General features: G+C 37.3%; 1 protein-coding gene across 1 annotated transcript in view; it reads left to right on the forward strand.

Moving 5' to 3' along the window:
• IARS2 (isoleucyl-tRNA synthetase 2, mitochondrial) overlaps positions 1–16936 on the forward strand; it is a 65558-nt gene that overhangs the window by 37701 nt on the left and 10921 nt on the right. The window contains exon 14 of the mRNA XM_046679619.1: positions 558–651. Coding sequence (XP_046535575.1) covers positions 558–651 — 94 coding nt within the window. The remainder of the gene's footprint in view (positions 1–557; positions 652–16936) is intronic.

The following is a 16936-nucleotide window of genomic DNA, read 5'->3' on the forward strand; positions in this document are numbered from 1 at the left end:
GATTCTTGGGCATGAAGAGGTGGTTACATTATCATGTAAAGTTAATGCGTCTATTTGCTGTAAGTTAGGAGCTGGTGCAGTCTGAGAGTAGACCTTCTTTAGCTCTAGAAGCTTGGTATTTCGTGTAGCAGTAGAGTGTGAGGGATGTTTGCTGTCTCATTGAGGGCCAAGATCTTAACTGATTTGGTTGACTAAGTGGATGTAATTGTGTCTGTGAGAGCACACTGCCTAAGCTTGGTACAGCAGGACTTCATAGGATCTGAGTTAGAGTTAACTGATTGCATCACACACCAGGGAGTCCAAGTTGGAAGATAATTTCTAGAAAATAAAAGCAGTTTGTATTTACATTAATCATTGTGTAATTAAATGGCCACAGTCACTTTTACATGCAGATAAGTCAGTTGTACTTAACTGTGAAATATTTTTTAAATGTTTTAAATTTTATTTTTAAACATGAATTTAATGGTTATATTTCATTTTCTTAAGACTTTTTGGTGTATTCGTTGTAAATATCGTGATCTTGGCATAGTTAAAATGCTTTTACATTACCTTATTAGGTTGGCGGTCCTGATGCCTTGGAGTACGTGCCAGGGCAGGATATTCTGGACATCTGGTTTGATAGCGGAACTTCATGGTCTTCTGTTCTTCCAGGTAATTTTAAAGAATAGGCTAGATACCAATCAAACAGTTTTGAAATACATAAATATTATGTATAAGCATATTTTTAGTGATTATTTTAGGTTTAAATTATTTTTAAATGTTACATAGATTAAGCAGTAGTTTTTAAAAAGATGTTTAGTCTGGTTCTGCAACTTGCCTTCTTAGTTGAATGTGATAATCTTGCCAAAATTTATCAATTCAGCTAAGTTAAACAAATTTAGTAATGAAATGATTTCTCAGTTTTTTTTCCTGATTTTGCTCTGATAGGATTTTTTTTATAGTTAGTTTTTTCCTTAATGACTGCCATATTTAAATCATAATCTTAGAGGTACTAACAGTTTATTGTTCCCTCTAAACATTACTCTTTTAAATTTTCCTAACAGTGAAAGTTACCATAATAGAAATACTAACTTTTTGCCACATCGTTAACGGCTACTTTTCCTGGATTTTTCAAACTCCAAACTTACTACTGCCCCCATAAGAAAGTTCCAAATTTTTCTTTTCCTAAAAGATCTATTCAGCAAAGAAAAAGGATGAAAAATAAAAAATAGGCAGAAAAAAATTGGCACCGTTCCTGCCTCTTGTACGCTGCTGGTGGACTGTAATTTGGCACAGACTTAACCGTAAAGGATTTTAGCATTATGCACCAAAAGCTTTGAAGTAGTTGTCTGTCCTTTGACCAAGTAATTCTACTTACAGGAATCTCTCCTGTAGAAATAAGCAGACCTGGGTGAAGAAGTGTGTGCGAGGATATTCATTACAGTGTTATTTCTAATGGTAAATTTTGACACAATAACACGATGTCCATCTGTAGAAAAATAACTCAAGTGATACAGCATACATTCATATGACAGGATGACAGGCAGCAGTTGTCATGTTTTTGATGAATATTGGTGAGAATAGGGAAGTACCATTTAAGAGCATGTTAAATTTTAAGAAGTGCAGAATACGAAAAAAGTAGGATGCAGACAAATTATCTTGATTTGCTAACAAATTCATGTAAACGTTGATGTGCATAGACAAAATACTGGAAGGAAATATACTAAAATAAATTGATTATCTCTAGGTAGTGGGAATATATGTAATTTTATTTTCTTGAACTTCTTACTATTTTACAAATTTCTTAAAGTGAGAATGTTCTTTTGGTGTTAGAACAAAAAAATCATTACTAAAAATAAACTTACTAAGTTGGGAAGTAGTCCCCGTAATTAAGTATGTGAGGTTGTACGGTAATTCTACGGTAACCCAGCACTTGAGTTTGACTATGCTTTGTATTTCTTACCATCCAAGACTAGACTTCTCATCTTCATTTCAAAAGTTCCTGGAAGCTTTACTTTTTCGTTGCTTGCCCAGAGTGTTGCTACCCCAGAACCTCCCCCCTCCATCTTTTTCTCCTGGTTTCACACACCATCTTGAAAGGCTGTTGCTTGCAGGAATTTTCTGGGATTGCACTTCCTTTTCCAGGATGATATTTTGCTTATCTCCCAGTTCCAGCAATTCACTGTGTATGAGAATGAGAAAGACGTGGAGACTTTATGTATTAGCTGGTTTGTTGTGCTATTATTAATGAGCTGATGTCCTCTTGTTTTATTAGGGTGTTACAACATATATTTCTAGATCAGGATCAGAGACCATGTATTTTAAAAACAGTTTAGTATAACTAATCATATTTTTGCAAGTAATCTTTGGAAAAATATCCCGGAAGAATGTTTCTTAGTTCTCCATCAGGAAATATCACAGTGCCTTTTATATCTTAATAATAATTAACATTTACTGAATGTTTACTATGTCCTAAGCATGTTATATTATTTCTTTAATCTCTACAACAGCCTTATAAGGTACGTAGATTTTGGTGTTATCCTCATTTTAGTGAAAAAGAAATGGAAGCATGGAAAGGTTAAGCTAAGGCCCATAACTAGTAAGTGCCACTGCCAGGATTTGGACCCAGACAGTCTGAATCTAGCCCCTGTGCAGTCCTCAGATTGCTTCTATTTTGACTACTCTAAGTCCTTAGGCAGTGACCAGCTTTCTTAAAATTAAAAATTTTAGAGCTGGCAAAGATTTTAGAGATTATTTAAACCCCTTGTTTCTTATGTGTGTTAATCAAGTCTTGGAAGCAGTGATTTCTCTTAAGATGACAGAATTTTAATTTGATTCCATGATTATGGACTGTCAATGATCATTGCACGAGGTCAGAAATAAGCATTTTTCAGAGACAAAAAGAGTTTGGGGGCATTTTCTATTATTTCGGTATCTGCTTTATCAATATTATCTACAGGAATGGATTTCCACTGGCATTCTGTTCTTAAAAGACTTGTTAATTATTGCTATATCCAAAATGTGTTCACCAGTAGGAAGTTAATGTTTTGGGCGGGATGGAGTTTGAGTCCTGACATTATAAAAGTTAAATGCTTACAAATCAGTAGAGGAAGATGATAGGTAGGATATAAATGGAGCGTTCCAGATGTTGGGCCTAAAACATTTTGTTCTCATTGCATATGCATTTATCTTTTTATATTATCTTAGACTTTCCTCACTGCATAGACTAGGCTAAACTGTATTTTTGCCTTGATAACACCCAACACAGTTATTTTTTTTATTATTATTTTATTGAGGTCATAATACCTCATAACAGTGAAATTTCAGTTGTACATTATTATTTGTCAGTCAACCTATATATGTGCCCCTTTACCCCTTAGGCACACCTCCCAACCCCCTTGCCCTCTGGTAACCACTAATCTGTTCTCTTTTTCCATGTGTTTTTCTATTTTCCACATATGGGTGAAATCATGTGGTATTTATCTTTCTCTGTCTGGCTTACTTCGCGTAACATAATACTCTCAGCCGTCCATCCATGTTGTTGCAAATAGGGTGATTTTGTCTTTTTTTATGGTTGAGTGATATTCCATTGTGTATATATACCACATCTTCTTTATCCATTCATTAGTTGATGTGTACTTGGGTTACTTCCCTGTCTTGGCGATTGTGAATAATGCTGCAGTGAACATAGAGGTGCATAGGTCTCTTTGAATATTGATTTCCAGTTCTTTGGATAACTACCCAGTAGTGGGATAACTGGATCGTATGGTATTTCTATTTTTAATTTTTTGAGACATCTCCATACTGTTTTCCATAGTGTCTGCACCAGTTTGCATTCCCACCAGCAGTGTATGAGGGTTCCCTTTTCTCTACATCCTCTCCCACATTTGTTATTTTTTGCCTTGGTAATTGTAGCCATTATAACGTGTGTAAGGTGATATCTCATTGTAGTTTTGATTTGCATTTCCCTAATGATTAGTGATGTTGAACATCTTTTCATGTACCTATTGGCCATCTGTATATCTTCTTTGGAAAAATGTCTGCTCATATCCTCTGCCCGTCTTTTTGATCAGGCTGTTTGTTTTTTTGTTGTTGAGTTGTATGAGTTCTCTGTATATTTTGGAGATCAACCCCTTGTCAGATAGGATTTGCAAATATTTTCTCTCGGTTGGTGGGTTGTCTTTTTGTTTTGTTCCTGGTTTCTTTTGTCTGGCGCAGAAGCTCTATAGTCAGATGAAATCCCATTTGTTTATTTTTTCTTTTGTTTGCCTTGCCTGAGTAGACATCATACTCGAAAAGATCCTCATAAGACCAATGTCAAAGAATGTACTGTTTGTATTTTCTTCTAGGAGTTTTATGGTTTCAGGTCTTACATTCAAGTTTTTAATCCATTTTGAGTTAATTTTTGTGTATGGTGAAATATAATGGTCTACAGTCATCCTTTTGCATGTGGCTGTCCAGTTTTCCCAGCATCATTTATTGAAGAGACTTTCCTTTCTCCATTGTATGTTCTTGGCTCTTTTGTCCAAGATTAGCTGTTCATAGATGTGTGGTTTTATTTCTGGGCTTTCAGTTCTGTTTCATTGATCTGTGTGCCTGTTTTTGTAGCCATACCATGCTGTTTTGAGTACTATAGCTTTGTAGTAGTATATTTGAAGTCAGGGATTGTGATGCCTCCAGCTTTGTTCTTTTCTCAGGATTGCTTACTATTCAGGGTCTTTTGTTGCCCCATAGGAATTTTAGAATTCTTTGTTCAATTTCCATGAAGAATGTCGTTGGGATTCTGATTGGGATTGCATTGAATCTGTAGATTGCTTTAGGTAGTATGCACATTTTAATTATGTTTATTCTTCCAGTCCATGTGCATGGAATATTTTTTCATTTCTTTATGTCATCATCAGTTTCTTTCAGTAATGTCTTAGAGTTTTCAGTGTATAGGTCTTTTGTCTCCTTGATTAAATTAATTCCTAGGTATTTTATTATTTTTGTTGTGAGTGTAAATGGGATTGTATTCTTAACTTCTGTTTCTGCTAGTTTGTTATTAGAGTACAGAAATGCAACTGATTTTTCTAAGTTGATTTTGTACCCTGCAACTTTGCTGGAGTTATTATTTCTAGTAGTTTTGCCATGGATTCTTTAGGCTTTTCTATATATAGAATCATGTCATCTGGAAATAGTGACAATTTCACTACTTCCTTGCCAATTCGGATACCTTTTATTTCTTTTTCTTGCATAATTGCTCTGGCCAAAACCTCCAGTACTATGTTGAATAAGAATGGTGAGAGTGGGCACCCTTGTCTTGTTCCTGTTCTCAGAGGGATCAGTTTAGGTTTTCTCCATTGAGTATGATATTGGCAGTGGGTTTGTCATATATGGCCTTTATTATGTTGAGGTACTTTCCTTCTATACCCATTTTATTGAAAGTTTTTATCATATATGGATGTTGGATCTTGTCAAATGCTTCTTCTGCATCTACTGAAATGATCCTGTGGATTTTATTCCTCATTTTGGTATTGTGGTGTATCACAATGATTGATTTGCAGATGTTGAACTATCCCTGTGTCCCTGGTATAAATCCCACTAGATCATGGTGTATGATGCTTTTAACGTATTGCTGTATTTGGTTTGCCAATATTTTGTTGAGGATTTTTGCATCTATGTTCATCAGCCATAATGGCCTGTAATTTTCCTTCATTGTGTTGTCCTTATCTGGCTTTGGGATCAGGGTGATGTTGACCTCATAGAATGAGTTAGGAAGTAATCCGTCTTCTTCAGTTTTTTGGAATGGTTTCAGAAGGATAGGTGTTAAACCTTCTTTGAATGTTTGGTAGAATTCTCCAGAGAAACCATCTGGTCCTGGACTTTTATTTTTTGGGAGGTTTTTGATTACTGTTTCAATCTCTTTACTTGTGGTTGGTCTATTTAGATTCTCTATGTCTTCTTGATTCAGTTTTGGGAGGTTGTATGAGTCTAAGAATTTATCTGTTTTTCTAGATTGTCCTATTTGTTGGCGTGTACTTTTTCATAGTATTATCTTATAATCCTTTGCATTTGTGTGGTATCCATTTTAATTTCTCCTCTTTCATTTCTAATTTTATTTATTTGGGCCTTCTCTCTTTTTTTCTTAGTGAGTCTGGCTAAGAGTTTGTCAATTTTGTTTATCTTCTCAAAGAACCAGCTCAGTTTCATTGATCCTTTCTACTGTTCTTTTGGTTCCTATTTCATTTATTTCTGCTCTAATTTTTATTATTTCTCTCCTGCTGACTTTGGGCTTTGTTTGTTCTTTTTCTAATTCTGTTATGTATAGTTTAAGATTACTTATTTGAGATTTTTCTTGCTGGTTAAAGTGGGCCTATATTTCTATGACTTTCCCTCTTAGAACTGCTTTTGCTGCATCCCATATGAGTTGGTATGATGTATTTTCATTTTCATTTGTCTCCAGACATTTTTTGATTTCTCCTTTAATTTCTCTATTGATTCATTGGTTGTTCAATAGCATGTTGTTTAGTCACCACATATTTGTCATTTCCCAGCTTTTTTCCTGTTGTTGATTTCTAGTTTCATAGCATTATGGTTGGAAAAGATGCTTGATATGATTTCAGTCTTCTTAAATTTCTTGAGGGTTACCTTGTTTCCAAACATATGATCTATCTTTGAGAATGTTCCATGTACACTTGAGAAGAATGTGTGTTCTGCTGTTTTTGGATGGAGTGTTCTATATATATCTGTTAAGTCCATCTGGTCTAGTTTTTCATTGAATTCCACTGTTTCCTGTTGATTTTCTGTCTGGATGATCTATTGATGTAAGTGGGGTGTTGAAGTCCCCTACTATTGTTGTGTTGCTCTTAATTTCTCCTTTTAGGTCTGTTAATAGTTGTTTTATGTACTTTAGGGCTCCTGTGTTAGGTGCATATATATTCATAAGTGTTATGTCGTCTTGGTGGAGTGTCCCTTTTATCATTATATACTGCCCCTCTTTGTCTCTCATTGCCTGTTTCATCTTGAAGTCTACTTTGTCTGATATAAGTCTGGCAGCACCTGCTTTCTTTTGTCTGTCATTTGCGTGGAGTATTGGCTTCCATTCCTTTACTCTGAGCCTGCTTTTTTCTTTGGAGCTGAGATGTGTTTCCTGGAGTTAGCATATTGTTGGGTCTTGTTTTTTAATCCATCCAGCCACTCGGTGTCTTTTCATTGGAGAATTCAATCCATTTACATTTAGAGTGATTATTGATATATGAGGGCTTAATATTGCCATTTCATCACTTGTTTTCCAGTTAGTCAGCATTTCCCTTGTTTCTTGTCCTATGGATTTCCAAATGCCAGTTCAGTTTTGTGACTCTCTATGATGGTTTTCTCAGTTTTCTTTCTGTTTATCGTTTGTGTCTCTGTTCTCATTTTTTGTTTAGTGGTTACTGTAAGGTTTGTATAAAAGATGTCATAGATGGCATAGTCCATTTTCTGATAGCCTCTTATCTCCTTAGTCTAAGCAGGTTCCATCCCTTTCCTCTTCCCCATCTAAGTTATTCTTGTCACAACTTATTCCATTTTGTGTTGTGAGTTTGTGCTTAAAATGAAGTGATTGGTTCCAGCTCTGTGGCCAAGTGGTTAAGTTCGCATACTCTGCTTCAGCAACCTGGGGGGGTCACCAGTTTGGATCCTGAATACAGACCTAGCACCACTCATCAAGCCATGCTGAGGTGGTGTCCCACATAGCAGACTCAGAAGGACCTACAACTAGAATATACAACTATACACTGGGGGGATTTGGGGAGGAGGAGATTAAAAAAAAGAGGAAGATTGGCAACAGATGCCAATCTGTGTAGTTCAGGGCCAAACTTTAAGAAAAAAAAAATGAAGTGATTTTAGTCATTTTTGAGGCCTTCCTTCCCTTTGTCTTTAATGCTATATTTAAGTGTTTACTAACGTGTTCTGATAGAGAGCTGCAATTTTCTGACCTCCTCTGTTTATCTCCTTGCTTAAGTCTTTGTAAACCCTTTCTTTTCTTTTTCAGCTTTGAGGGCCTTCTTGATATTTCTTGTAGGATGGGATCTGTGGCGATGAACTCCCTCAGCTTTTGTTTATCTGGGAAAGTTTTTATTTGTGCATTGTGTCTGAAGGATAATTTTTCAGGATAGAGTATTCATTTTTTTAAATTTTTTTTATTGAGTTGATGGGTTACAATCTTGTGAAATTTCAGTTGTACGTTAATGTTTGTCATTCGTGTTGTAGGTGCACCACTTCACCCTTTGTGCCCACCCCCAACCCCACCTTTGCCCTGGTAGCCACTAATCTGTTCTCTTTGTCCACATTTTTAAATTCCTCATATGAGTGGAGTCATACAGAGATTATCCTTCTCTAACTGGCTTATTTCACTTAATATAATTCCCTCAAGGTCTGTCCATGTTGTTGCAAATGGAATGATTTTGTTCTGTTTTGCAGCTGAGTAGTATTCCATTGTATATATGTACCACATCTTCTTTATCCATTCGTCTGTTGCTGGGCACTGAGGTTGCTTCCATGTCTTGGCTATTGTAAATAATGCTGCAGTGAACATGGGGGTGCATAGGACTTTTGGAATTGCTGACTTCAAGCTCTTTGGGTAGATACCCAGTAGTGGGATGGCTGGATCGTATGGTAGTTCTATTTTTAATTTTTTGAGGAATCTCCATACTGTTTTCCATAGTGGCTGCACCAGTTTGCATTCCCACCAGCAGTGCATGAGGGTTCCTTTTTCTCCACAACCTCTCCAACATTTGTTACTATTAGTTTTAGATATTTTTGTCATTCTAATGGGTGTAAGGTGATATCTTAGTGTAGTTTTGATTTGCATTTCCCTGAAGATCAGCGATGATGAGCATCTTTTCATGTGCCTATTGGCCATCCGTATATCTTCTTTGGAGAAATGTCTGTTCATGTCTCCAGCCCATTTTTTGATCGGGTTGTTTGATTTTTTGTTGTTGAGTTGTGAGAGTTCTTTATATATTATGGATATTAAGCCTTTGTCAGATATATGACTTGCAAATATTTTTTCCCAGTTAGTGGGTTGTTTTTTTGTTTCACTCCTGTTTTCATTTGCCTTGAAGAAGCTCTTTAGTCTGATGAAGTCCCATTTGTTTATTCTTTCTATTGTTTCCCTTCTCTGAGAAGACATGGTGTCCGAAAAGATCCTTTTAATACTGATGTCAGAGAGTGTACTGCCTACATTTTGTTCTAGAAGCCTTATGGTTTGAGGTCTCACCTTTAGGTCTTTGATCCATTTTGAGTTTATTTTGGTGAATGGTGAAAAAGAATGGTCAATTTTCATTCTTTTACATATGGCTTTCCAGTTTTCCCAGCACCATTTGTTGAACAGACTTTCTTTACTCAATTGTATGCCCTCAGCTCCTTTGTTGAAGATAAGCTGTCCATAGATGTGTGGTTTTATTTCTGGGCTTTCAATTCTGTTCCATTGATCTGTGCACCTGTTTTTGTACCAGTACCATGCTGTTTTGATTACTGTAGCTTTGTAGTATGTTTTGAAGTCAGGGATTGTGATGCCTCCTGTTTTGTTCTTTTTTCTCAGGATTGCTTTAGAAATTCGGGGTCTTTTGTTGCCCCATATGAATTTTAGGATTCTTTGTTCTAATTCTGTAAAGAATGTCATTGGGATTCTGATTGGGATTGCGTTGAATCTGTAGATTGCTTTAGGTAGAACGGACATTTTAACTATGTTTATTCTTCCAGTCCATGTACATGGAATGTCTTTCCATCTCCTTATGTCGTCATCCAATTCTCTCAGAGAGGCCTTGTAATTTTCATTATATAGGCCCTTCACATCCTTAGTTAAATTTACCCCAAGGTATTTTATTCTTTTTGTAGCGATTGTGAATGGTATTGTGTTCTTGAGTTCTTTTTATGTTAGTTTGTTATTATAATATAGAAATGCTACTGATTTATGCAAATTGATTTTATACCCTGAAACTTGCAGTAGTTGTTGATTACTTCTAAGAGTTTTCCAATGGATTCTTTGGGGTTTTCTATATATAAGATCATGTCATCTGCAGACAGCGAGAGTTTCACTTCTTCCCTCCCTATTTGGATTCCTTTTATTCCTTTTTCTTGCCTGATTGCTCTGGCCAGGACCTGCAGTACTGTGTTAAATAAGAGTGGTGATAGAGGGCATCTTTGTCTCATTCCTGTTTTCAGGGGGATGGCGTTCAGTTTTTGCCCATTGAGTATGATGTTGGCTGTGGGTTTGTCATATATGGCCTTTATTATGTTGAGGTAGTTCCCTTCTATGCCCATTTATTCAGAGTTTTTATCATAAATGGCTGTTGGATCTTGTCAAATGCTTTCTCTGCATCTATTGAGATGATCATGTGGTTTTTATTCCTCAGTTTGTTGATGTGGTTTATCACGTTAATTGATTTGCGGATGTTGAACCATCCCTGTGTCCCTGGTATGAATCCCACCTGATCATGATGTATGATCCTTTTGATGAATTGCTGAATTCTGGTTGCCAAAATGTTGTTTACAATTTTTGCATCTATGTTCATCAGTGATATTGGCCTGTAGTTCTCTTTTTTCGTGGTGTCCTTGTCAGGCTTTGGTATCAGAGTGATGTTGGCCTCATAGAATGTGTTAGGAAGTGTTCCATCCTCCCTAATTTTTTGGAATAGCTTGAAAAGGATAGGTATTAAATCCTCTCTGAAAGTTTGGTAGAATTCCCCAGGAAAGCCATCTGGTCCTGGGGTTTTATTCTGTGGGATGTTTTTGATTGCTGTTTCAATCTCTTTCCTTGTGATTGGTCTGTTCAAATTGTCTGCCTCTTCTTGAGTGAGCTTTGGGAGACTGTAGGAGTCGAAGAATTTATCCATTTCCTCTAGGTTATCCATTCTGTTGGCATATAGTTTTTCGTAGTATTCTCTTATAATCCGTTGTATTTCTGCAGAGTCTGTTGTTATTTCTCCTCTTTCATTTCTGATTTTGTTTATTTGAGCTTTCTCCCTTCTTTTCTTTGTAAGTCTGGCTAGGGGTTTGTCAATTTTATTTATGTTCTCAAAGAACCAGCTCTTTGTTTCATTGATCCTTTCTACCGCCTTTTTCATTTCAATAGTATTTATTTCTGCTCTGATTTGTATTATTTCTCTCCTTCTGCTGACTTTGGGCTTTATTTGTTGTTTTTTTCTCTAGTTCAGTTAGGTGTAGTTTAAGATTGCTTATTTGGGATTTTTCTTGTTTGTTAAGATGTGCCTGTATTGCGATGAATTTTCCTCTTAATACAGCTTTTGCTCTATCCCATATGAGTTGGTATGGCATGTTATCATTTTCATTTGTTTCCAGGTATTTTTTGATTTCTTCTTTAATTTCTTCAGTGATCCATTGCTTGTTCAGTAGTGTATTGTTAGGCTCCACATCTTTGTGCCTTTCTCAGCTTTTTTCTTGTAATTAATTTCTAGCCTTATAGCATTATGATCAGAGAAGATGCTTGTTATTATTTCAATTTTTTTAAATTTGTAGAGACTTGCCTTGTTTCCCAACATATGGTCTGTCCTTGAGAATGTTCCACGTGCACTTGACCAGAATGTGTATTCTGCTGTTTTAGGGTGAAGTGATCTATATATGTCTATTAAGTCCAATTGTTTTAGTTTTTCGTTTAGCTCCACTATTTCATTGTTGGTTTTCTGTCTGGATGATCTGGCCATTGATGTGAGTGGGGTGTTGAGGTCCTCTACTATTATTGTGTTGTTTTTAACATCTTCCTTTAGGTCTGTTAATAGTTGCCTTATGAACCTTGGTGCTCCTGTGTTGGGTGCATAGATATTTATAAGCGTTATTTCTTTTTGATGAAGTGTCCCTTTGATCATTATATATTGTCCCTCTGTGTCTCTCTTTACCTGTCTTATTTTGAAATCCACTTTGTCTGATATAAGAATTGCAACACCTGCTTTTTTTGCTTACTGTTAGCTTAAAGTATTCTCCTCCACGCCTTCACCCTGAGTCTGTGTTTGTCCTTGGGGCTGAGGTGTGTTTCCTGGAGGCAATAAATTGTTGGATCTTGTTCTTTAATCCATTTTGCCACTCTGTGTCTTTTTGTTGGAGAGTTCAATCCGTTTACATTGAGAGTGATTATTGATGCATGTGGACTTAATGCTGTCAATCTGTCGATCGTTATCTGGTTTTCCTGCGTTTCTCTTCCTGGGTGCTTTACCTGCCCATTTAATACTGCAATTTCTTATGCTGGGTTTCTTAGATTTTTCCTTATTTATGTTTTGTGGCTCTGTTCTGTTTTTCAGTTTAGTGGCTACCCTGAAGTTTGCATTTAGAATCTCGTGTATAATATAGTCTATTCTCTGGTGGTCTCTTACTTACTTGGCCTAGTCTTATTTAGTCCCTTTGCTCTTCCCCTCCTAAATTATTATTTTCATTTCTTATTCCAACTCGTGTTATAAGTTTGTAGTTAAAGTGACATGATCGTCTTTGCTTTGGTAGTTTCCTTACCTTGATCCTAATGCTATAATTGAATATTTGCTATCCTGTTCTGTTTCTATCTGTCTGTCTCCCTACTCTGTAGTTTGTGACCCCTTTCTCCCTTTTTTCTTTTTTCAGGTATGAGAGCCTTCTTGAGGATTTCTTGTAGTGGAGGACTTTTGGTTACAAATTCCCTTAACTTTTGTTTGTCTGGAAAAGATTTAATTTCTACCTCATATCTGAAGGATATTCTTGCTGGATAGAGTATTCTTGGCTGAAGATTTTTATCTTTTAAAGTTTTGAATATGTCACTCCATTCTCTCCTAGCTTGTAAAGTTTCTGTAGAGAAATCCACTGAAAGTCTGATAGGAGTTCCTTTGTATGTTACTTTCTTCTGTCTTGCTGCCCTGAGTATTCTTTCTTTGTCTTTCATTTTTGCCATTTGTACTACTACATGCCTTACAGTAGGTCTTTTTACATTGACAAATGTAGGAGATCTGAAAGCATCCTCTACACACATTTCTCCCTGAATCCCTGGATTTGGGAAGTTCTCTTCTATAATTTCATTAAGCACACTTTCTGTTCCATTTTCCTTTTCCATGTTCTTGGGAATTCCTGTGATCCTTAAATTCTTACTCCTCATTGAATCCGCTATCTCTTGGAGCTTTTCCTCATTTTTTTAAATTCTTAGTTCTCTTTCTTCCTCTGTCTGTAGCCATTCAGCCTGTCTTCGATTATGCTAATTTGCTCCTCTATGGTGTCTACACGGGCATCCAGGGAATCCGTATTCTGTTTTATCTGGTCCATTGTGTTTTTCATCTGTAGTAATTCTGTTTGATTCTTCTTTATAATTTCAACCTCTTTTGAGAACTCCAGAACTCGTTGGCTTGTTTCTCCATCCTTCTCTCCACCTCATTGAGTTTTTTTATTATAGCTACTCTGAACTCATTTTCAGTTAGTTTACCTATTTCCAAGTCCTCAGGACTTAATTCTGTGTTTTTATTGTTTTCCTTCTGATTTGGAGCTTTTATAAATTGCTGAATGGTAGAGGAGTAGTTTTTTCACATGGTGGTAGAATTTGGTTGCAGTTACAGCCTGTCGCCACTAGATGGAGGTCGAGAGCCACATGTTCTGAGCTCTCTTCCTTCAGGCAAGATTGCAGTGCCCAGCGTGGTTTGCAGGGAGGAGGGGTGGTTTCTCTTGCGCCCCAATCTGCGTTCGGATCAGCTCTGTTCTCTGGACTCCTGGGGCTCTGGCTTTATGGGGTCTCTGCGCACGGAAGCTTTCCCCCGTCAGCGGGTTTCCACTGTACCGGTGGTGGGAGTCCTGGACGATCCCCCGGTAGCGCTACCCCTCTCCTGCTCCTTCCAGCACCCCCGACAGCGATCCCAGTCTCCAGGGGAGGGAGCGAAGTTCTCTCCTACCCTGTTCCAGCTCCTCCGAGGCCTGCTGCAGGGTCTCCACCATCTTTTTGGTACTGTAGATCTCTGACGTCCTGGGATTAGGTTTATTAGCTGAAATTCAGTTTTTTTCCCAATCCTTTGTTGTAGTTTGGAGGGGAGAGAGTCCCGGGTCAGCTCACCCCGCCATGTTGCTCCCCCCACCTCAGGATAGAGTATTCTTGATTGAAGGTTTTTATCTTCAGAATTTTGAATATGTCTTTCCACTTTCTCCTAGCCTGTAAGGTTTCTGCCAAGAAATCTGCTGACATCCTTTTAGGGGTTCCTTTGTAGATTATTCTCTTCTGCCTTGCTGCCCTTAATGTTTTTTCTTTGTCATTGACTTTTGCGAGGTTTACTAATACATGCCTTGGAGAAGGTCTCTTTACGCTGATGTAATTAGGAGTTCTATTACCTTCATTTAAATGTAATTCCAGCTTCTTCCCCAGATTTGGGAAGTTTTCAGCTATTATTTTTCAAACAAGCTCTCAATTCCTTTCTTCCTCACTTCTCCCTCTGGAATACTTAGAGTCCTTATGTTGCATTTACTAATTGAGTTGTGTATTTCTCAGAGAATTTCTTTGTTCATTTCTCTTTAGTCTTAGTTCTCTCTCTTCCTGCGCCTGACACATCTGTTTATTTTTGTGTTCTAAATGACTACTTCCGTCCTCCATAATATCAGCTCTGTTTTTTAAGGATTATAGACATTTTTTTTTTATCTCATTTGTTGTGTTCTTCTCTCCAACATTTCTGTTTGTTTTTTTTGTTATAGTTTCAATCTCTTTTGTGAAGAGTTCCTTTTGTCTTCAACATTTCTGTTTGTTTTTTTGTTATAGTTTCAATCTCTTTTGTGAAGAATTCCTTTTGCTCATTAATTTTATTCCTGAATTCACTGAACTGTTTTTCTGAGTTTTTTGGTAACTTGTTGGATTTCTTTATGGTAACTATTTTGAATTCTCTGTCATTTATATTGTAAATTTCTGTGACTTTAGGATTGATTTCTGGGTACTTGTACTTTTCCTTCTCGTCTGGAGTGTCAATATACTTTTTCATGCTATCTCATGGGGTGGACTTTTGCCATTGCATAATGATAGTATCTGGTCACAGATTCCACCTGCCGCTACTTCGGGTAGGCAGGATCTGTGTTTCTGAACCCACCATGACCCCTGGCAGTGGTGCCTGCCCATTGGAAGCTGTGCCAACAGGACTCTGTGCCTCTGGCCGCAGCTGCTTTACACACGTAGGCACAGGGGCTTTGGTGGGGATCCCCTGTCCTGGCCGAGCTGATGCACCAGGCGTGATGGGGAGGAGTGGATGCCTTGTTTCCCACCTGCGCTCCAGCTCTGTACTCACTGGCTGCCTGCCTGGGCTGCTCGGCTTGGTGAGGATGCCCCTGTGGTTGCTTAGCCACCTTGGTGTTGAGCTTTCCAGTGGGCTGGGAGGGAACTCTGAGAGTGAAAGCGTTCCCACAGAAGGCTGCCTTTTCCCCCTTCTCCTCTCAGAGTTGCATGCCAGCCACTGCGCAAGGTCCTGTGCTTAGGTTGCTCCCGCTTGGGGAGGGGGAGGAGATCTACTTACTCCCTTCCACTGCCTGCTGTTGGATCCAGCACCCCCACCTTCAGACGTATGGCTGTGTAGAACTCTCAGACATGTCTTTTGTTGTGTGACTGTCCCCTGTTGGTTTATGAATGTCCTTTTTATTGTATCTTAGAGGGGAGAGACTGTGGGAAGAGCTCACTCTGCCATGATGCTGACATCACTCTCACAGTTATTTCTTATTTAACATAAAACCAGCCACACTAGTTTCAGCTCCAAGAGGGCAGTTACCAGCTTTCTTCACCTTTTCCCCCCAGTGTCAAGCACAGTGCCTGTTAGTAATAGTTCTCAGTAATGTTGGTGGAATTGAACTGGTTTAATCCAATTATTTAAATTTTATCTTCTCACCTCAGCCCAGGTACTCTTTGTCACTTAAGGATTACAACACTAAATACTCAATATTAGGGCATAAAGACAAATCATTATTTTAAAAGTAAAAAGGATTATAAGGGCTTCCTAGAGTTGTGAGTTTAGGTTTAAAATGTGAGAATAATCTTTCCCAAAGACCTCATGTTTTGTTTCGTTTTGTTTTAAACCATTTTATTTTGGAAAGTCACAAAGGCAGTATAAAGAAGTACCACATACCCTTCATCTAGATTTTCCAAGGTTGACATTTTAGCACGTTTGTCTTATGTATTTTTTCTGTATATTTATATATAAATAGATAAACTTTTTTCTGTACCATTTAAGGATAAGTTGCAGACTTGATACTCTTTTATCCCTAAATATTTCAGTATATATTTCCTAAAAACATGGAGACCTTTTATGTAACCAATGTGAATATCAAAATCAGGAAATTAACACTGATTTCATCCTGTTACTTATCTGTAGATCTTGTTCAAATTTCACTCACAAATTTTACAGTAATGTCCTTTATGGGAAAAGGAAAAAAATAAAATGGGTCTTAAATCTAATCTGGGATCACATGTCACATTGAGTTGTCATGTCTTTTTGAGTCTCCTCATTTTGTCTTTCATGACCTTGACATTCATGAATGTACAGATTATTTTGTAGATGGTCCTTCATTTTGGGTTTGTGTGATGTGTTCTCATGATTAGATTTTTATTATGCATTATTGGCGGGAATATCATAGAAATGGTATTTCATCCTTTTCAGTATGTCTTATCAGAAGTCACATGATGTCTGTTACTGGTGATATTTAACTTTTATCACTTGGGTAAGGTGGTGTCTGCCCATTTTCTCTATTGTACAGTTACTTCTCACCCCCACCCCCCTGTAGTAATTGTTACTAATAAGTATCTTGTAGGGAGATACTTTGAAACTGTGAAAATACTCTGTTTTCTCGCCAAATTTTGACCTAGTAGTTAAGCACCCTTGATGATTCTTGATTGAAGTGATTGTTACTTATGATGTTTGCCAAATGGTCCCATATGTCAGATTATTAGCTCTTGAATTAACTGTTGTTAACTGTTGAATGCTGAAGTAGCTCTCAAGGCTGCTTACGTGTGTGT

The sequence above is a fragment of the Equus quagga genome, chromosome 12 (assembly GCF_021613505.1).
Source record: "Equus quagga isolate Etosha38 chromosome 12, UCLA_HA_Equagga_1.0, whole genome shotgun sequence".
NCBI lineage: Eukaryota > Metazoa > Chordata > Mammalia > Perissodactyla > Equidae > Equus > Equus quagga.